Here is a 23,291-nt window from a genome sequence, read left to right on the forward strand (position 1 = left end):
ACAGAGAGTGTGGGAAGAGGGGAAGATGCCATGGGTGAGGTGAGTAGGAGATGCAGCCACAAGGGATGGCCAGCTGGAGTTAAGAACTGCCAAAATGGAACATGGTAAGTTATAATTCGGGGTTACTGACGGAGAAATAGCTTAAAGGACAGATATCTGCCCGGCTTTAGTGCTAATTAAGGCTTATAAATATAAAGATTGTGTGTCTTTTATCTGGGAACTGAATGATCAAAGGTGGGGTAGAAATCCCAATGTGAGATTAAATACCACAACACTACTATAAGACTGTCTTTTCAAGGTGTGACAGAGAAGCTGTATCCACAGCATCTCAACAACATAGTTTCTTATAAAAGATCTGAACAATGACAACATCAGTTAACCAAGGCAAACCCTCAGACACGCCCATTGATTTGTGTCTTCAGTGATTCTAGATACTGTCAAGTGACAATCAAAACTGAGTATCACAAATACTAAATGACAATTACTTCTATAGGTAAACATTTTGATAGAAATGCAAACTGTGGTTAAGATACTGGCTTCCTTAAGAAAAATCATTGTTATATATTGTTAAATAATGAAATTGTGCCTTCTGCTTATGAAGAAGTACATATGAGTAAATGACCAATAAATAGATGGGAAGTTGTTTTAAAAATTACATGTTTTAAAAATAAATATGTAAATATGTAACCACTTATTTGTGAGTGATATCTTACATAAAATGTCTAATTATACAGTCTATTACTATACATTTTTAGTTGATGATAGTCAAGTTTGGCATTATATCAATTTACTGTTAATCAGAATGTCTAAAAATAAAAGAGTGGGAAACCACAATGTCTTATTTCATTATTTAGAAATTTATGTCTACTGTTTCATATTTGTAGAACCAGAAAACAACCTTGAGACTAGTAGAAAACAAAATTATGTCAGACAGAAACAAAAAGTGTAAAACTTGGCAATCTAACTTAAGTAATCTTAAGTAGCCTCTGACTGTTGAGAGAAACAAGCAGAACGTCTAAGGTGGGAATCTGCAATGCACACAGAAGCAGAGTCAAACCACATGGCAGGTACCGTCGGAACATGGCGTATAGCGTGTAGAGATGAAGGCTGGCAGCATACATTAGGAAGGTACTATGCACGCTGATGAAAATAGGGAAGTGAAAGGGACAGAACCAACGTAATAATAATTATTTTTAATTTGGTTTTATTTTTGAGATAGGGTCTCATGTAGCTCTGGCTGGCCTGAAACTCTCAATGTAGACCAGGCTGGCCTTGAACTCAGATATTCACCTTTCTCTACCTCCTAAATATTGGGATTAAAGGAATATACTATCATGCCTGCAGTATAAGTATCACTGACAACTATCCTCTGGTATGTGGTATGTTGTATGTGTCAGTGTGCAGCAGTTATATGCACATGAGCGTGGGTGCATGCATCTCTGTGTGGAGGCCAAACTCAGGTGGCATGTACCTTGTTTTTTGAGATAGGATTGCTAACATGACTTGGTAATTGCTGGTTAGGCTGTACTGACTGGCTGACGACCCCCAGGGAGCGGATCTTCCTCTCCAGCACTGAGATGACAGGTGTGAGTTATAACGCCTAGCCTTTTCCCATTGCTCTGGGAACTGAACTCAGATCCTCCTGATTTCATGAGAAGCACTCTCCTAACTGAGGCTCTTTCCAGCCTTCCTTTGCCCTATGTCTAGAATATTCCAGAATAAATTTTAGTCAAAAGTATAGGTCTAGAAGTATCAATATAACACTGAAATATGGTAAGTTGAATCTGCTGCTTCCTGATTGTTCTTTCCAGGCTTTTGATTCTGAATTTTACTATTATCCAAGTATGGTTCTTGGGAAATATGCAAAGGATTTTCGTGTGTGACTTCATTCCAGTCTGAAGAAATCACCTAGTCAAGATGGAAGTTAACGTTTTAAATTCTGAATATTCCTTTCTATCTTAAATGTATCTGAGATTTTGGCAAAACAAGTTGCAAAGTCATGTTGACTGTATGCACTAATTTTGTAGTTTCAACTTCATCTTAGCACGGTGAATTTCAGAAGTCTTCTTCAGATTGTTTTTCCAAAATGGGCACTGAATAAGTAAAAACTTTCTTTAAAATTGATTGAAGGTATACTAAACATAGAAATAAATGAAAGGAGGGTTTCTGTCCTCTCATTCTGTTCTAAGAGGCAGTCTATATTTGGCTTGCCAAGCTAAGCCAAGAAGAAAGACAAATGACTCCACCCAAAACTCAATTGTCAGTAAATCCAAAGTTTTTATTAATTTCTCAAAATAAAGCTAACTTTAAGACTATATACATGTATGAACTTTATGTGTGTATATATGGTGTATATGAGCACATGCATAATATGTTTATATGTATGTATGCATATAACTGTAAAGTAACATAGTAGGTATGAATTATTATCAGAATCTTTTGTTCAATATAATACATCATTAATTTTTATTAACAGTTCAGGATTTGTTTAGCATCATGTTTAACACTTTAAAAATCAAACAGTAACCTTTTTTGTTCTCAAGGATAGTGCTATTAAAAAGATTTCTAACATCACTGGTTAATAATTTTTCTAAATTACAGAACAAAATCTTTTGACATTTCATTATGGGACTTATTAGTCTATTACATTTTAAAACTGAGAATAATTAATGCATGAGATATTTGTTCTCAGAAAACCATGTGACTGACAAATGTACATATGGTTTCATGGTAAAAAGTCTGGGATCTGGTCCTGTTTTTACTGCTGCTGCTGAGCACAGAATGCTTGTGGGGCTGGGGCAGATGAATTATTAGGGTAATGACGGTATTTAGACCTTTCTCTTTCTGTTCTAAAGTTAACAAGCCAATGAAAGAACTTCTAATAAGTATAAAAAGAGGTATTTTTTGTCCTACTACAGCAATTTTCCTGATTAGAAATATATGACTTGTCCTCTATCTTTCGAACAATTAATCTCTTCTACCATTTTCCAAGTTTATAATATGAGTTGGCCCTGGAACTATACAGTTTTCCTTTGGTATAAGAAATAATTTTACACTTAATGAAAATAATTGTCTTACTAAATTAATCATATGTAATTGTATAGATTGGTAAAAGTGAGAAAAGGAAGACAGCATTCTAAGAGAACTAATACACTAGAAAAGTATATGATGTCAGAAGTGAGCCCCTCTTTTACAGAAATTCTATGTGGTGGATCAACATTATATAAACTTTGGTATCAAATGGATATGAGGTTATGCTCTTATCTGAAACATTAGAAAAATTCATATAGTTTAATTAACTATCTGAAAAAGCAAGAATACTGATCATGTTGGTGGTATTTCTAATATTTGGAAGATGTTATCACAACATATTAAATACTATTTAAATTCAGAAAACCATGCAGAAACAATACTAAATTAAGTAGCAGTAACAAAAAATTCAACAAAGCACAGTAAGTGATAATACAGCAAAGCAAACTGACAAAGTAAAGCCGTTAAGGCTAGTGCATTCTATTAGTTATGGAAGGATTAAAATTCTACTAGACATGTCTCTTTCCAAAATGTTTAAATATCTAAGGTCAAAAACAAAATGTCTAAAACCCTGAGATTAAAAGAAGTAACACCAAGTGGAGAAAATGAAAGACACTGGTATAGTAATTGTTTATGGAATGGACAAAACATCTAGGAAGTGTTACTGCAATTAAACTAACACAAAGGCAAATGTCACATCTACCTAATTAAATTTGTAGAACAGCAGTTAAAGCAAATGTCACATTAAGACAGCTTATCATGGAATAAATAAGTATGGTGAGGTATTAACTAACCCTAAGTTTCACAACGGGCAGCTTCTAGCCGGTTCCTTGAAGCTGGATCTTGGTCACACAAGGATCAATGGACAAGAAATCAGTTGAGCTGGACTAGAGCTGCCCAATTGTCTTAATAATGAATGCTCCACACTGTCTGTTAAGTAAAGAGAAAATACAGATCAGGAAGACTGAGGTGGAAAAGGATTAAGAACAGACGAGTGCAGAACATAATCAACTGTTTCTAAAGACTTGCAGAATGTGGTACTCATGAAATCAGTTTGCCAGTGACTTAGCAGTTAGCACACATTCAGAATCCAGCTCTGCTTTCCAAGAACTTACAATCTATATTACACACTCTCTTGTCTAGAGTCATGGTGTAGGTCAGCATGATTACAAGTGAGCTACAACATTAACTTCTAGTAGGTGGATTTAAAAATGTGTTTCTTTAAAGTGTAGGAGCGTCTGGCAGGAGGCTATCTAGAAGATTCACAGCAGCAATAAAACGCATCGTTTGAGTTGGCACTGGTAGGACAGGCATGCAGCATTTATCAGTGAGAGTCAGAGAACCTTCCATGTACCCATGTTGTACCGGTATTATTGTTACTGTGCTGTTAGGATTAACTGGGTGCATTCTTGGACACCCATTCCAGGAAAGTCTTTGAATGACATCTGACTCAGCAGGCCATTGGCTGCAAGTTTGGGAGCCATCCCAAATTAGATGAATTCTACTAAGACCAGAATTAAGACAACAATAACATCTTCCTAATCTAACAAATAACAAAATTGACTAGTTAGGCCACTAGAAACAACCTAGTTGCTACTACCTTTTTAGCACCATGGGCCTTGGCTAACTCCTTGTTTTGGAAACCAAGGCTGATTATTTCCCAGAGGTTGCAATCTCTACAGCAGCACTGTCCCATAAAATTTTCTTTGTTAATGGAAATGCTCCATATCTACACAGTAAGACACAGTAGCCATTAGTTATACATGAGTATTTAGCACTTGAAAAGTGGCTAGACGCAACTGAGGAAATACATTTTTCATTTGATTTAATCTAAAACAAATTTTATAGATGGGTGTTACCAGTTCATTCAACATTGCTCAATGTTACTTAGTATTTCATGCACTGTGACACTGATATTAGGTGATTAAGTACTTATTAGATGAATGGTATCTAAGATACTTCTATTCACACCTAGTTAACTACTTAAATCTTATTGGCCGTACCACCTAAATGCTATAAATCTTTAAGGGGTTTGATGCATATCAGATTGTAGCTTTATTATACCCTTAATACATATAATTTTGGTTAGCAAACACTGGAAACCTAAAAATAGTTAGCAGTAAGGGCTGGAGAGATGGCTCAGTGGTTAAGAGCACTGACTACTCTTCCAGAGGTTCTGAGTTCAATTTCCAGCAACCACATGGTGACTCACAACCATTTGTAATGAGATCTGATGCCCTCTTCTGGTCTGTCTGAAGATAGCTACAGTGTACTCACATACATAAAATAAATACATCTTAAAAAAAAAAAGAATGTTAGTAAAAGTTAATGAAGGCAACAAAGGGAATATATTATTTTAATTAACTAATTAACCAATTACATTTAGATTGAGTCTTACTATATATATATATATATAGTCCAAATAGGCTTGAATTTGCAATGCTCTAACCCTAGTGTCCCTAGTGATTGGGATTATAGGCATGCAACTATACCTAGATAAAAGGGGCTTGAGTATAGCTTGGTAACACAGGACACATCATAACTTGTATGAGGTTCTAGGTTCAATCTTAAGCACTACAAAAACCCATAATGAAACAAAAATTGAAATAAACTATTTATTGTTAAATAAATAAACAAACTAATAAATTTGATTTTATACAGAATTAAGAGCATGGAAACTGAAGGTGTAGAAATATTGAAGAAACAGATAATAACCCTACTACACAACAACTGAACTTTGAAAATGATTTTGGGGCAGTGGAGAGATAGATTTATTAATCTTAGTAAGTTACAGAGGTGTAAAAAAATGAACCAAATGTATAAAGTAGACTACATGGCATTAAGGGGTCAGAAAACCATTGAATTTATTTTGATATTTGAGAATTTGATGGACAAGTTAACATGTAAATGATTCTGAATAATAAAGTATTAGAAATTTTGTATTCATGATTTTCAGTTTGAGGAAGCTATGATCACATTCCAGGTTAAGCAGGAAGAGAAGGAAAGCAACAGCATCATATTCAACCATAATTAAGATATAAATGTGGGACTTCCAAGAAATAATGGTGGACCAGAAGCTGCCTTTCTTTAATATAGCTAGTGAGAAGACTCAGAATAGGACACAGTAGACCATTCCACAGGAAGAGAGAATTTCAGGCACCACAAAGGGTCAGGCAGATGCCTTGAAACACAGAAACTGAGGGAACAAAAGGAAAGCAGCACATAGTTGTGGCAGGGGCACAGAAGATCATCTGAAAGCTAAACCTGGCGCCGTGGTGAATGAAGATTCAGTCTTATCCATGAGTTGAGCCACAGTTCTTGAAAGCCTCAAATCCAGTAGGGGATTCTGGTGGGACAGCAATTTCTCTAAAACTAGTCAGTATTGGTTGAGAGGTGTTTCTTCATGTCCCAGAAGAGGCACTATCTTGAGAAGAAACCATTTGTTCTTTAAGAAAAAGCTTCCTTGGAGGCCAGAGAAGGAACAATTTGTCAGAAAGCCTATAGTCAATCCTGCACAGCCAGTGGGTGACAAATGGCTGCTGGCTGGCCTCGTGGTCCTGACAGCCTTGTTATCTTTCAAGATAACTACAACAGAAACTAATATCCTCCAGCAGGTGGCTAGAACTGAGTCATGCCTTAAAAATGTTTACTTCTGGTCTGAGGGTTCCAAGGACCAGGTTTGTGGACACTCCCAAGCAATCTCTCTTGCCACAGGATGTTCAACACTGACAAGAATCAGAAACCCCTGAAAGGTCCTCCAGTAACATACCCAGGCACTTTACCCACCTCTTCCACCCCCAAACATGCAAGAAACATACTGTGCCCAGGCTTTAGCCATGCCATCACACACCAGCTAAGGCTCTGGAGTGACTGAGAACCTGCCCAGCCCACACACAGCCTGAGAAGTTAGAGTGGTGAGCAGCGAGTCCTGGCAGGTTAGTGACTTGCAGCACTGTTCAGCAATGGTCCCTCAAGCACCCTAGGTACAGCACCAGCCTAAAGAGGATGAAACAGAACCCCAGCTTCAACCAATTAAAACTCTTTCAGCTGGAAGACTCCAACATTAGAGAACTTCCAGAAAAAAGCTGCTTAGTATATTGTTTTTCCTAATATTGTTTTATTGCTTTTTAAAATTTTATTTTGTCCATTGTACTATATCCTCTATTATTTTTAAAATATTATATATTGAAGCCTTTTATTTGACCTAAATGTCCTTTTTACTTCTAGTTTTAAAACAAAGCAGAACCCTTTCATGAGTCCTTAAATATACTGTTAAGTATAGTTCACCCTATGCCCACTGTACTCAACACATAATTTGGTTTTAAATGGAAACTGTCATTAGATTCCTCTGAGTGTAATACTAATTTTTCTCATTATGTACGTTCATTGTACTTGGTCCTGTTTTACATGAAGACACTTTCACATTAGAGTAGATAATACACATTGAACAAGCCCATATTTTAACCACTGATTGGTTCCTGTTCCAGACATTTTCATATCTTATATACATAGATGAACTTATGTGTCTATAAAACCTAGAAACCATGAATAAGAGCAAACATATATTTTCTGAGGCTGGCTTAATCAGCTTACCATGATTGTCTTCAGTTGCATCCTATTTCCTGCAAACCACATAACTGTCCACTATGGCTGAAAATTTTCATGTGTGTGTGGCCTGCACATGTGCATATGTTTACATTTCCCACTCATTAAGCTGGTTCCATAACTTGGCTCTGGGAACAGTACTGACTAAGCATTAGGGCTCAAGTACCTCTGAGATATGCTGCCTTGGAACCTTTTTGGTAAATGCACAGGAGTGATGTAGCTGAGTTACATTTAAGCACTTAAAAAAAAAGGCAGCTCGGCCCATTTCCTCTGTTTATATAAGTTTCTTTATTGTGTGATCAGTAATTTTTCATCTTGCTCTCTTTTCTTCTTCCTAACATTCTTCTGTCTTCTGATTTTTTAGCCTAGAATTCCTTTTTTTCTTTCCCTGCTTCCTTTATTCATTCAACTATTATTTACTTTAAAAAGTTTATGTAATTAATTACTTTATGTATTATTTGTGTGTGTATACACTACTGTGTATATGAATGAAAGCATGCATATGCCACAGCCTATGTGCAGAGGTTAGAGCACAACTTTCATGTGTGTTCCCTCCTTCTACTGTGGGTTCTTGGGATCAAACTCAAGTGCTCTTATCCACCTAGCCCTCATTTACTATTTCTACTTTTACCTTACATAGCTTTTAACATCTAACTCTGTATTTTTGCCATTTCCGTTTCTCTGGTCATTGGTAGACTAGTTGGTTTAAATTATTTTACTTTCATGATTCTTTTTTTTTTTTGTCCTGTTTGCAGTATCATACATGACCACCAAGCTGCTGCTAAGATGTTCACACCTGTTACTGCAAATTCTAACCCCAGGGAAGATGTTCCTCTGGGAATTTACTTTAGGTCAAGGTCGGGCTGTCTGGTACATACTTTCATGATTCTTAAGAAGTTTTCAATTATAAGAATATACTCTCTGGGTTCTGCTGTGGCCCAGATGATGGTAATGTTTTTTTCTATTGTGGGTTCTTCTCCTCCCGCCCCAGAAATTGGTTTTGATGTACCCAAGATTTAAGTTTCTCAATAAAGGAAATAAAATCTCTAAATAAAAATTTTTTTTCTCTGTCTGGTGCTGGACATTAGGAACACTGAATGTTTTTCCAGAGGACCTGGATTTAATTCCCAGCACCCACATAGCAGCTCACAACTGTCTGTAACTCCATGATCTGACACCCTCACACAAACATATAAGTAAGCAAAAACACCAATGTACATAAAATCAATCATTAAAAAGCATTCTCTGTCTTTTTAAAAAAGAACATCTTTTACTTATTTTTTTTTGGCAATTTTTCTTTTCCTTTTTAAAAAATTGGGTATTCTCTGTATTTACATTTCAGATGTTATTCCCTTTCCCCTAATCCCATCCTCTCCCCCCTCCCATTGCCTCCATGAAGGTGCTCTCTCTCCCAACCACCCTCTCCCCACTCAGCGCCTTGTTATTCCCCTACATTGGGAAAATGAGCCTTCACTGGACCAAAGGCCTCTCCTCCCATTGATGCCAGAGAATGCTGTCCTCTGCTGCATATGCAGCTGGAGCCATACAAACTTATTGGTTGGTGTTTTAGACCCTGGAAGCTGTGGTAGGTTTGGTTAGTTGATAATTTTGTCCTTCCCATGGGGTTGCAGACCATTTCAGCTCTTTCAGTCCTTTCTCTAGCTCCTTCATTGGGGTCCCTGTGTTCAGTCCAATGGTTAGCTGCAAGCATCTTCCTCCTCATCTGTATCAGTCTGGCTCTGGCAGAGCCTCTGAGGAGGCATCCATATCTGGTTCCTGCCAGTAAGCACTTCTTGGCATCAGCAATAGTGTGTGGGCTTAGTGGCTGCATATGGGGTAGATCCTCAGGTGAGGCAGTCTCTGGATGATCTTTTCTCCAAACCCTGCTCTTCTATTTGTCCCATTATTTCCTCCCATGAGTGCTTTGTTCTCCATTCTAAGAAGGACTGAGGCATCCACCGTCTGGCCTTCCTTCTCTTTGAGCTTCATAAGTTCTGTGAATTGTTTCTTGGGTATTCTGAGCTTTTTGGGCTAGTATCTGTTTATCAGTGAGTGCATACTATGAGTGTTCTGGGCTCTAGATTAGGCTAACAGAGGTGTGTACTATAGTTTTTTTTTTTTTTTTTTATCACCTTGACACAAAATTAGACCGTCTGGGAAGAGGGACTCTTGAGAAAATGCTTTCATCAGACTGAACTGTATACATGTCTGTGGGGCTTTAATGGTGGATATGTGAGGACTCACTGTGGGTAGTGCTTCTCTTGGGCAGGTGGTCCTGGGTTGTATAAGAAAGCAGGATGAGGTAGCCATGGAAGCAAGCCAGTAAGCAGTGCTCCTCCATGGTCTCTGCTTCAGTTCCTGCTTCTATATACTGCCCTAAGTTCCTGTTCTGGCTTCTCTCAATGATGGACTATAAAGTATAAGCTGAAATGAATCCTTTCATCTTCAAGTTGGTTTTGGTCAGTGTTTTATTATGGCAACAGAACCTAACTAAAGCAGTGTGGGAAGACTAACCATGAATGTGGGTATTACCACTTAATGATTGGGGTTCTGGACTGCATAAAAAAAAGGTAAAGTAAGCTGGGTATTAGCATTCATCTCTTTGAGCTTCCTGACTGTATGCACTATAATCATCTGCCTCAAGCTCCTATCACCATAACTTTTCTGCTAAAGATAGACTGTACTCAAACTGTAAGAAGTCCTTCCTTAGGATTTTGATCTCTAACGTGAAAGGAACTCCACACGAAGACCAACAGAATGAACTAACCTGAACCCTTGAGGCTCTTAGAGATTGAATAACCCAACCAAAGAACATACATGGTCTGGACCTAGGCCTCCCCATACATATGTAGCAGGTGGGCTTGGTCTTCATGTGGGTCCCAAACAACTAGAGCAGGGGCTGTTCCAAAAGCCTGTCTGTGGGATGTGTTCTTCTAGCTTGACTGCCTTGTCTGGCCTCAGTGGAGAGGATCCCAAGGTGGGGGGTACTCATGGAGACCCCAACTAGTCAGAGGAGAAGGGAAGGGGAATGGGGAGCAGTGTAGGAGGGGTAACGGGAGGTGGTGAGCGGGATATAAAGTGATTTAAGTGAAACAAACAGTAAGACATGTAAAAGCCTTCCACAAGCAGCACTGTCAGCACGACAGACCGTGATGCCATTAGAAATGTGGACCATAGATAATTAGCTAATAAACTTTCAGAGGGAAACAAGGACTCAACCAGGAGCTTCATTTGAAGCCACTCATTTTACATTCTGGGAAAGAATCTGGCTGCCTTCTGCTGGTGTCTTGGAAACTTAAGTAAGGTTAAATTCAGAAGTAATTTTTGGTGGAGGAAATTTCAAGGCAGGGCATCGGTCATGGCTATAGTAAGAGAATAAAAAGATTAAAAAAGTAAACTTTAGCAAGAAAAATTGTGTGAGAAAATTGAAAAATGTAGACTTGTAGAATGCAGATGGCAACTGAAGACAAGACTCTATCAAATGCTCAAATAGAAAAAAATGAACTAAGACTGACACAGAAAACACACACACACACACACACACACACACACACACACACAGAGTCACCAAGGCATATAGAAATTTGCTACAATTATGATCAGCAGGACTCGACAGTATCTTTGAGTGATGTCAGATTCAGGGGAGGGTAGTACAGGGTCTTGTTCCACAGATTTTGAGTGCCATATGATATATTTCCCCCAAAGGTACTTTATTAATAAGAATTTCGTTGATTTAAGTTTGTGTACATGTATGTACTTTATGTGGAACACAATCCCACCTCTTTTGTGTTCTCACTTCCCTTAAACAGCCATGTTTTCATTTTATATCATATATACATATGATTTAATGTATCTACATACAATCTAAAAAGTACAAATGAGAGAAACTTGCCCAATTTACCCAATATGATTGCTGAAAGTTGCATCCAATTAATAACTAATTCTAATCACCTTCTTGTTTTACACCTCAGATAGCTATTTTGGCTAGTAAGAACTTATGGCAAATTCAGTATTACAATAGCCTATAGGTGTTTGATCAAATAATCTAGGTTAAACTAAACTGAGTGTATAGTTGTTGTAGAACTCTGCATTTATGTAATATAGTAAATTATATTTTCATAGTTGGTTGTTAATTTTTTTTATCACCAGTTGCCTGAATCATTGTTTATCTAGTCTGAATATCCTCTCTGGTGTTGAATGAAAGACCAAAGTACTAAAGTAGAATTCAGAAGGCTGTAGCTAAGTGGCCAAATGCTTGTCTAGCAAACTTGTTTTGGTCCCTAGCACCATGAACAATAAGCAACAACAAAAAAGAGAAATAGGGTGATATATTTAAATACATTCTTTCTTAGATAAATTTGCCACAAGTAAAAGAAAGTGGCAGAATAATACAGAAGGTCATTTGTTCACAGGGCTATGTGGCCCAGGCTGGCCTACAACTTGTGATCATCCACGCTTGACTTCTCAAGTGCTAGAATTAGAGATGTGTGCCACCATATCTAGCAACTGAGCATTCTTAACTATTTTGATGAATTCATGCCATGATCTCTTTCAGCAGATCAGTGAGGCTATCAAAATTACTATCAGAATATTTAAATACAAAAGAAGAAATAGCTAAGATTTATGTTATAGTTTGAATTTCAGCTATCCTTCTTAGGCTTACTGATGAAAGAATGGTTTCCAGCTTGTGGCAGTATTTTCAGAGGCTCTGCAAACCTCATGAGGTGGGGCCTAGTATGTTATTGGGGATCTTTGGGGGCTGTATTTTGTCACAGGGCCACCTTTCTCTTTTTCTGTTTCTCATCCGCCATGAGGTAAACAGACTGGGCAGAATCAACAGAGCCAGACTGAATATTCTGACACCAAGCCCAAAGTGTGCCCTTCTCCATAAGCGGTTTATATCACATGTTTCCCCACTCAGTGACAAGATGTAGGACAAAGAAGAAAACTCGCACTAGAGGAGTGGTACTTATTGCTATGATAAAGCCCATCACAACATCCGCAGACCTTGCCTTGACCATTAGAAGAGACTGCTGGCCTACCCACACAGGCTCAGCACAGAAGATTTGCTTTATAGCTAGTGGCATTATTTTAGTAGGCACTGTAAACTTTAGGAGGTGAGGTCTAGACAGAACTATGTCGCTGGACGTGTGCCTTTGTTCCTGTTCACCATGGACATCATTTATTTCAGCCTTGGTCTAGAATCAGTGGAACCAAAGACTAAGGACAGAACCTACTGAGACCACTATCAGCCCAAATCTTCCAACCTTCAAGTCTTTGTAGATCATTTGTCACATGAAAAGGTTAACATGAAAAGGGAAACAAAGTAAGCTATAAATGCACTTCTATCTGCAGACTCTTAGGTTTGTATGTCTTTGGACCACTATAAGACTCAGTATACAAGGCTGTAGAGTTGGGTCAGTGGTTTAGAGCACTTGTTGCTCTTGAAGAAAACATGAATTCAATCCCCAGCAGCTACACGGCGGTTCACAGCCATCTGATCCAGGGGATCCAATACCCTCTCCTGACCTTTGAAGTACATAGGTGGTGCATACACTTACATGCAGACAAAACACTCATGCATGTAAAATAAATCTTAAAAATACTCCTTAATGTAGAACCTTAGTACTATTTTCTTTGAATCCAGAGATTAAATATAAGTGGAGCAGTGATACCATCAAGAATCAATATGGTACTCCTCCTTGCTACAAAGACATTGAAGACAATATATGGACCTTAAAAAAATCTATCCTCATTAATATTTCAAAGTATAAAAAATGATGTAACATTTAGATTGGCTCTTTGGAGGCCATCTTAAATTTAATTTCAACATGTTTGGAAGAGCAAAGACAACAAAATAAGGAAGTACACATTTTAAAAACAGCAGCAAGTACATTTTGAACTTAATTAAAAGTTTGTTTTCCTAGTTATTTTAGAGAATCTGATAGAGATGAAATATAATGATAGAATCCAGGTTACAGTGGTTTGATTTATGACATGTTGATTTAAGATAGAGCAAAGATAATACCCATTCAGTGAAAACCATAATTATAGCTTAAAAATAGATTTTTCTAGAATTCAGAATGTGCATCATGATATGCTTAATATTGGGCACAACTTCCTGTGAGCCATGCAATTATAAGGACATAACTGATACTCTGCAGTGTATTGAGTCTCTAAGCTGTGAGATTTGATAGGAGAGGTGAACTAAATACATTTTTGTGTTACATACGATTTTATTTTTCGTTTTTAAAACTATTTATGTTTATTTATGCATATTAGTATTGTCTGCATGTATATAAATGCACCACATGCATTCCTGGTATCCATAGAGGTTAGAATAAGGTAACATATCACCTAGGACTGGAGATATAAATGGTTATGAACTGCTATGTGGATAATGGGAATCAAACTCAGGTCTTTTGCAAGAGCAGCAAGAGCTCTTAACTGCTGACATTTTTATCTTATGGTATTTGTTTTGGGATAGATGCAACTTTGTAAGATGAGAAGGATCTATGTATTGTTGCCTTTACAGTCTATATGTAAATAGCTTTCTATTGAACCCAGATATTTTTGTTTACTTTCAGTTGACCATTTAAATACACTGGTTTCTTAAGACTATATGATTCTCTTTATTGTCTTAGATTTTCATAAACAAGGAAGTCTTATGCACATAAAAACCTATGTACTTCTATCGTTTAACTACATGGTTACTATTATATAGTCCTATGAGTAAAAAAAAAAAATGCTACAAAGGGGCTGGAGAGATGGCTCAGTGGTTAAGAGCACTGACTGCTCTTCCAGAGGTACTGAGTTCAATTCCCAGCAACCACATGGTGGCTAACAACCATCTGTAATGGGATCAGATGCCCTCTTCTGGTGTGTCTGAAGACAGCTACAGTGTACTCGGTGTTAAATAAATAAATAAATAAAATAAATAAATCTTTAAAAATATGCTACAGAATTGAAGGAACATTGTTTGACCTACTGAGACCACATACAATTTTATAATCTCTTGTTTTAGAAGCTACGAATCACAGGTTTTCCCTCAGTCTTTTGTTTCCTATAGTATAACATTTTATCTTTGTCTCTCGCTATGCTTAGGACTAGCTGGATATAAGTCAACTTTAGCCTCTAAGTTGATTTATAAGAATAATGGTACTGAAATAAAAAGTGCTAAGAAACACAGTGGTAGTATATTTCTGTAGAAACAGCATATGTTTTTTTAGGTGTGTGGCTATTCCAAGATGGAATGAAACATTTGTGGCAATTCAAATCCTATACCTATTTAATTCTGAATTACACTGTCTTTTTAAAAATTGGATGTTTTATTTATTTATATTTCAAATGTTACTGCTTTTCCTGGTTTCCCCTCTGGAAACCCCCTATCTCCTCCCCTGCTTCTATGAGGATGCTCCCCCACCCACCCACTCCCACCTTCCTGTGCTGGCATCCCCCTACACTGGGGCATCGAGCCTTCCCAGAACCAAGGGCCTCTCCTCCCCTTGATGTCTGGCAAGGCCATCCTCTGCTTCATATGCAGCTGGAGTCATGAATCCCTCCATGTGTACTCTTTGGTTGGTGGTTTAGTCCCTGGGAGCTCTGTGGGTTCTGGTTAGTTGATATTGTTGTTCTGCCTATGGGTTGCAAAGCCCTTCAGCTCCTTCAGTCTTTTCTCCAACTTTTACATTGTCTTTCAAAAGAGTCAACTACCCAATGTGGGTACTGGTAACCAAAACTGGTTTCTCTGCAAGAGCAGTATATACTCTTAACTCCCAATTTAATTTCTCTAGTTCACAGTTTCAGGCTTTCAATGGTGAAAGCACCCAAAGGTTTTCTTCTAGCTTACAAAAATTACATTACTATGATTCATAGTTACCTGCACTGGCTGGTTTTGTGTCAATTTAACACAAGCTGGAGTTATCACAGAGAAAGGGGCCTCAGTTGAGGAAATGCCTCCATGAGATCCAGCTGTAAGACATTTTCTCAACTAGTGATCAAGGAGGAAGGGCCCAGCCCATTGTGGGTGGTGCCATCCCTGATCTGGTAGACCTGGGTTCTATAAGAAAGCAGGCTGAGCAAGCCATGGGAAGCAAGCCAGTAAGTAACATCCCTCCATGGCCTCTGCATCAGCTCCTGCTTCCTGACCTGCTTAAGTTCCAGTCCTGACTTCCTTTGTTGATGAACAGCAGTGTGGAAGTATAAGCTGAATAAACCCTTTCCTTCCCAACTTGCTTCTTGGTCATGTTTGTGCTAAATACAAACCTTGACTAAGACAGTTACCCAAGTATGCAATAGTACATCAGAACTTTTACTACCAAGTATGATTTAGTACCTGTGAGGATTTTACATATCAACTTGAAATATCCCAGAATCACCTGAGAAGGGATTCTCAATGAGGGATTGCCTACATCAGGTGGGCCTTTGGGCATGTTTTAGTGGGGAATTGTCTTGGTTACTAACTTAGCCAGCCATTATTAGTACCATTCTCTGGTCAGGGATACTAAACAAATGGAAAGCAAGGATGCAATTATTCTCTATTTATTCTTAACAGTGGATGTGATGTGAAAAGCTACTTGAGTTCCTGAACTGACTTCTCTGAAATGATGGACCATAACCTGTAACTGCAAGCCCAATAAACCAATTTCTCTCTAAATCTTCTTTGTCAGGTTTATCATAGCAATACAAAGAACATAACCAGTAACCAGTGAACATTGTGCTGGTTAGCTTTAAGTATCACTTTAATACTACCTAGAATTGCTTGGGAATTATATATATCAGGCTGGCTGGTGGGTATGTCTGTGATTGCTTTGGTTGTATATTGATATTGGAAGACCCAACCCATTGTGGGTAACACACTTTAGGGGCTTATCCTTTAACTATACAAAAGTTAGCTGAGCACAAAGGAACAAGTAATGAAGGACATGCTTATCATCTCTTTGCTTTGACTGTGAGTGTCTTGAACTAGCTGTTTCTTCCTCAAAACTATGGGCTGTAACTTGAAATTGCATATGTAAAGAACCTTTTCTTCCCTAAACTGTTTTTTGTTCAAGGTATTTCATTGTAAAAACAGAAATGAAACTAGAACACCAGTAGTCTCGTCTGTTGTAACGTGACCCATATTTACAAAACAAAAGAACCAAAAGATTCTATCTCTAAAAAAAAGACACTAATATTTCCAGAAAACATTACCCCAGAAAAATTTACATAAGAAGAAAACAGCTGATATTTCTAGTGCCCATTAACATTTTCCAGTTGGTTTGATATGTCTTGGTAAAAAAGAGGTTTCTAATAACGCGACTCTTGCAGAACTGTAGAGTGAAGCGCTGCTGTGGCTCCCCATACCTATGGAAGGAGGGCTGGAGCTTCTGTCCAGAGACAAACAGCTCTCTTCCTTTTTTAAAACTGAGATTTGTTAAATTAATAAAGGATAATTATATAATGCATAGAGCACTGTACACTGAACATTCTGATTATACCTTGGTTGTAGAGTACTTGCCAAGATGTATGAAGCTCTGAGATCAATGTCTGGCACCACCAACCAATTTTGGGTATAAAACACATAGGAAATTCTACCTTTTATTGAAACACAAAAAGAAGTATAAAACTTTTTATATAATAGTCCTGCATTCCAGGTTTGACTTTGAAAATTTATTATTTTTTCCAAGTTCAACAAAAGTGTAATTCCTACATCACTAAATTAAAGAGTAAGGTGAGTTTCTATGTAAATTTCTGATGTTACCTACTTTAGACATCTAAGACAGCTTAGACATGTGCATACTCCTTAAGGAGAAAAATCAAACTCAAAATGAACTATATTTCCTGTTTATACAATTATTTAAGCTACAATTTCAATTATTTTAACCGTATCTATCCCTCCCTTCTTCCCTGACGTATGTATCCAATCTACCATGTGCAGTTTTACCAGAAATCGATGCTGTTGCCTACATCAGCGAAGCTTGTTTTTGAAGCCTTTCTAACAATACTGAAAATGAAGCCTCCATATTACTAGCATTTTAGATTTTAATGTGAAACCAAACTTGGGGTCTTATTTCATATCCACGGTTCAAAAAGAAGGAAACGAAGGGATGCAGCTAGTGGTCGTAGCAGTGAAGGGTAGAGTCCAACACATGTGATGGGTCAGAGTCATAACAGGAGTGTAAAATAGCCATTTCCTTCGTTTTACCACAGTGTACTTCTTTATTCCACTAAGTTAAAATGGATGAAAAATTCACATCACCAGCAAAACAGTTAATCAGTTTGCATTTCTTTACTATGATGAAGTCCATTTTTCTAGCATGCTGATCCTGAGGCTAAGAAACTCAGAATAAAGGGAGAGAATGTCCTGTTTCACAGCAGATGACCAAAATACAGGAAATATACACATGGATCTAATTAGATTAGATTTACTTGGGTGATATAATATTCTTTGACCAGAATCTGATTTAACCAATACAAATATATTCTTAAGAACCATAAGTGGAAATTGGAGATGATTAACTGTCTCATCTCCTTGCAAATACTGTATTATTGACACAGACAATCCTATTTGCTATACCTAGAACAGAAAAATCAGACATAAAAAGTAGATTAAGGATTACCAGGGACTGAAGAAAGAGATCAAAGGGAAGAAGGATTCATTGTGTCATGAGAACAGAGTTTGTATTTGAGGTGATGGAAAAGGTTGGGAATGCTAGTAATAATTTTTACAGTGTTGTGAATATAATTGAAGACACAAAATAGTTAAAATGGTAAACTAAAGTTTATGTATCTCTATATCACAATAAAACATTTAACCATTAGGGGTTTATAATATTTCAAAATTAGTTAATAGAAATTATTAATTTAGAATTTATTTCTTCCATATAAAATTATCCACTATTTTTTTTAACTTTTGATCATAGATGGGATAAGAAGAGTCCAGAGCATAATGGAAGAAAAACAGAAAAAACTCAAAATGAGCTCCTTACTTTAATCGGCTCAGGCTGCATCATAGGTGCAGTCATAGCAATGGCACTTGAGGCATAAACCTGGTGATATGCTGCTTGGACTCCGTGGTCAGAATAAGGCTGTTACAAAGAAGGCAGAGAAAAAAAGAAGTGTTACTTTCATTTATTAAAATATATTTTTATTTTCTACCACATATAAAACCTCATTCACTATGTTTAATGAAGTTATAGTCTGATCAAGAAACAGAATTACTCTAATAAATCGTCACCTGTCCTGTGAGTCATGTGTATGATGCATGGGGAAAGACTCAATTGTACTTAAGAAAGTTGGTGATGGTAATCAAAAACTTCCTAGAGGCACTGATGATTGAGTTAAAAGAACAGGGAACACAGTGAGGGACATTGTGATTAAATTGGAGGTGAGTAAGATGACACTTCTTTTGGAAGACCTACATAAGCTATTTGGTAAGCTGGAAGAAACATTATATGCTAAAGGGGAAATTTAGCAATCAGCAGAGGGCAAATAATTTAAAAGTATATTTAAATGATAATAAACACTGGTAAGGATAGAGAAAAAGGAATCATTTATTATTCTGTTTGTGGTAGTATAAACTGGTAATGTCACCATGGAAATCAGTATAAAGGTTCCTCAAAAAAATTAAAACAGAATTACTAGAAGACTCATACATCGATTCTGAACATGCATCTAAGTGATTCTATAACCTACAGAGGAATACTTGTATACCCATGTTTATTGTTGGTCTATTCATAACAGGAAGGGGATTTAATCAGCCTAGTTATCATCCACAGTAGATATTGAAGCAAGTTTATATTTAAAATAATAGATTTAAAATATCTAAAATATATTATTAAATTATTGAATTTAAACATTTTAATATCCTGTCTTCAAAACCTGATTATATATACATATATATACACACATATATATATATTTTCCCCCCTCTTACAGGACATCTCAATTTGTTCTTTTCCCATTTCAAATTCTCAATTGCTATATGTAGCTAGTGACTATTATCTAGGATACTGCAGTACAAAAATCAAGCATGATGTTGGTATTAGAATTATGAATAGGATAACATCAGACTGAATATGTAGGATGAAAGATTGAAGAACCAAACATGAAATTATGGGGTGCAAAAGGTCAGCTTACAAAGGAGAAGAAAAGCTAGTTAAGGAATTCCAGAAGAGGGCAGTATTGTGTGTGCAAACAGATCTTAAACAGACATGAAATAAGTACACTGTTCCTGAAGGATTAAGTAAGCAAGGAAAGTATTTAGAAGATAGGATGTCATTAACTTCCTTCTCAAAGGTAGCTTAGGCAGAAAAAGAATGAAACAGACTTCAGCAGGGGTGGAAGAAAACCATCGCAAACATTGAATACAGCCTGTGCTTTCAAGAGTCTTCATTTTGAAAGACAGAAGAGAATTAAGGGCTCCATGAAGGAATGTGTAAAAAGATCATAATTACCCCTCCAAAGTGCTACAGACAGTTAAAGACTGTGTACCAAGCAGTTCTAATCCTTGAATGCTGCAATATGGTTCCCCATGCCTTCACTTTCATAAGTAAGCTCACTATGAGAACGAGACTTGAGGAGGTTAAATAATCCCCTTAAGAATCACAGTAAACCGGGGAAGCCTTGAACCAATGGAAAGAAACTGACTAAAATACAAGAGGCAAAAATGAACCATAGGATACGTTGAGATCCCCGAGATGAATAAGAGTGCAGGTTTCCAGAGAACAATAGGCAGAAACAACCTTGGACAAGACCAAGCTGCCAGAGAAATATAAAAAACGGAAGGCTGGACTGGGACCTCTTTAGGTTTAGGTTGGGTTGGAGGCTAAGTTGGTTTCTGTGAAGCAGTTTCAATGTTTATGAAAGGGAAAGCAAAGGTATATTCTAAGAGTGAAATGGGGAGTCTGAAGTAAAGGCACGGCAGAAGCCTGAAATAGTCATTGAGATATCACTAAATGCGTCTACATACTTGTTCTCTTTTTTAGGAAACTTGAATATAACAGTCACAATAAAAACCCTGTAGATCTAATTGTGTGAAAACCCACTAAGCCATTCTATTTATTAAATTTTGATAGTAAGAGTACACATTCTGCTGGAAACGGCACCAAAATAAAAGAATGGAGATGTCATTAAGTATAAGCTACACAGTCACACAATGCTTTATAGAAGAGAATCTCATTAGATTAAATAAGGAGTGACTACATACTGGTGATGAGTAACTCATACTAGGATTTAAGAATATGGATTAAAGCCCAAAGTAGATTTTGGTGAAAAATCTAATGTAAAAACAGGCACTTGGGGTGGAAAACAGGACTGAAGCCCTGACGGCCAGCAGAAAGAATGGTAATAGGCAACCTCAGGAGGTAGGAGGTGGGAGTGGGGGCCCTCTAGAATGTACCAGAGACCTGGGAGGTGAAAGACACTCAGGACTCAGAGGGAGGGACCTTAGATGAAATGCCCTACTGTGGGGAGAGGGAACTTGCAGAGTCCACCTCCAATAGAAAGGCAGGGCATCAAGTGGAGGGACGGGTTGCCATTCCACACTCAAAAACTCTGACCCAGAATTGTTCCTGTCTGAAAGAACTGCAGGAACAAAAATGGAGAAGAACCTGAGGAAAAGGAGGTTAAGTGACAGGCCCCAAGGCCTGACAGCATTATTGATGCTCTGGTGCGCTCACAAACAGGAGCCTATCATGGCTGCCCTCTGAAAGGTCCAACAAGCAGCTGGAAGAGTCAGATGCAGATATTTACACCCAACCAGTGGACAGAAGCTGCTGACCCCTGTGGTTGAATTAGGGAAAAGCTGGAGGAAGCTGAGGAGGAGGGTGACCCTGTAGGAGGACCACCAGTCTCAACTAACCTGGACCCCTGAGATCTCTCAGACACTGGGCCACCAACCAGGCAGCATAAACCAGCTGATAAGAGGCCCCCAACATACGTAGAGCAGAGGACTGCCGGGTCATGGTTCAGTCAGAGAAGATGCACCTAACCTTTTAGAGACTTGGTGCCCTGGGCAGTGGAAGGCAGGTGGGGACATCCTCTTGGAGATGTGGTAGGGTAGGAGGTGTGGGATATGGAACAGTCAGAGGGTAGACCTGGAGGGGGGATAAAGTCTGGACTGTAAAAAAATGATTAAAAATAATTTTTTTTTTACTTTACACCCACCTCTACACAAACCAGAAAGCAAGAAAACATCAAAAGACAATGTTCTGAAATTTCATCATCAATTAAATTAGAACATATCTATGGGTTTCAAATCACAAACCATTTATAATGTGTACCTATGCTGTATAATTTGGACAAACAGAAGGATTCTGAGGCTTTTACTCACCAAGAATAAAGATTTCCCTAGATGTCAATCAAAAGATGTACTTAAAGATTCTTAAAACTTGTAGGTTCAGGCCAAAATAAAAATAAAGATCTAATTTTATAATGCTGAACAATAAGGGAGAGGAATTTCCAGAAGAAATGTCTATATTTTTCTGTAGGCTTTTAGCTGAGTAACACGGCCAGAAGTGAAACAGGGCAAAGGTTGAAGTAAGTACTGATTGTTACATCTCAATATGGATGACCTACAGTAAGAAGAGACGGGACAGAACTTAGATGATCACCAGCAAGGATATGGACAAAAGGGAACCTTTGATAGTATGAAGTGAATGTTTCTAAAAAATACTATTATATTTTAGCAGCATATCCGTGTTTATAGATGTACATACAGACACACATATAAATACATATGTACTCCCCACACACATTCACTCGAAAAGAAAATGAACTAAATTGTTACAGATCTATCTGAACTCTTAAGCATATTGAAGCATTATTTATAATAACAAAGGAATGGGAAATGTAGCTTACTGTATACTTGCTCAACAGTATACAAAGCCTGAATTTGTTTTACAGTACCAGAAAAAAAAACCCAAAACCTATATTCTTCTCTTACACAATAGCAATGATATAGAATCAACTTTAGTATTCATCAATGGGTAAAGATAATGTAGGGTATTAATAACAGAATAATATATAGTCTTAAAAAGGAGGAAATTCTGTCAGCTGTGAGATCATAGATAAACCTGGAGGACATTATACCAAGAAATATGCCAGGCACAGAAAGACAAATGCTTTACAATGCTTCTATGTGGGATGTGAAAAATCAAACTCACAGAGGTAGAGATTAAGATAAAATGGTTTTCACAGGTGGGAGAAAGATGAGAAAATGCTGGTCAAACGGTTGAGTTATAGATACAGATAGGGTAGATGTTTTCTGGTGAGTCACTGTTTATCAACACTGACTGTTGATAATTAAGAATGGACTATAAAGTTGAAAATTGCTGAGAAATTTTATTTTTTTTTCACTACAAACAAAAAAATAAATAACCCCATGAAGAGATGAATCACATTGACTGTGGTAATTAGCTTAGAATATATACAATTACAAAATATCATGTAGTTCATAAATATTTATAGTACAATTTCTACTCAATTCCATTTCACTAAATCTGGAAAACAGGAAACACAAAAAGTAAATGGAAGGTGAGACAAAGAATGGAGAAACTCTAGTAAAAGTACAAAGAGTAAAAACACTAAGATCTAACTGTGGAAATTACTGTTTCAGGATAAAAGTTATGTTATAAGCTTTAGTACTAGAAAGAGAACAAAACATTGCACTCAGT

At 37.3% G+C, this 23,291-nt stretch overlaps 1 protein-coding gene across 1 annotated transcript in view; it reads right to left on the reverse strand.

Annotated features, from left to right (window-relative positions):
• BOLL (boule homolog, RNA binding protein) overlaps window positions 1–23,291 on the reverse strand; it is a gene marked incomplete at both ends in the record, with an annotated part of 76,955 nt that overhangs the window by 12,767 nt on the left and 40,897 nt on the right. Inside the window, one exon of the mRNA XM_080933406.1 lies at window positions 18,606–18,704. Within this exon, the coding sequence (XP_080789532.1) occupies window positions 18,606–18,704 (99 nt within the window). The remainder of the gene's footprint in view (window positions 1–18,605; window positions 18,705–23,291) is intronic.

The sequence above is a fragment of the Micromys minutus genome, assembly GCF_963924665.1.
Source record: "Micromys minutus genome assembly, chromosome: 19".
Classification (NCBI taxonomy): domain Eukaryota; kingdom Metazoa; phylum Chordata; class Mammalia; order Rodentia; family Muridae; genus Micromys; species Micromys minutus.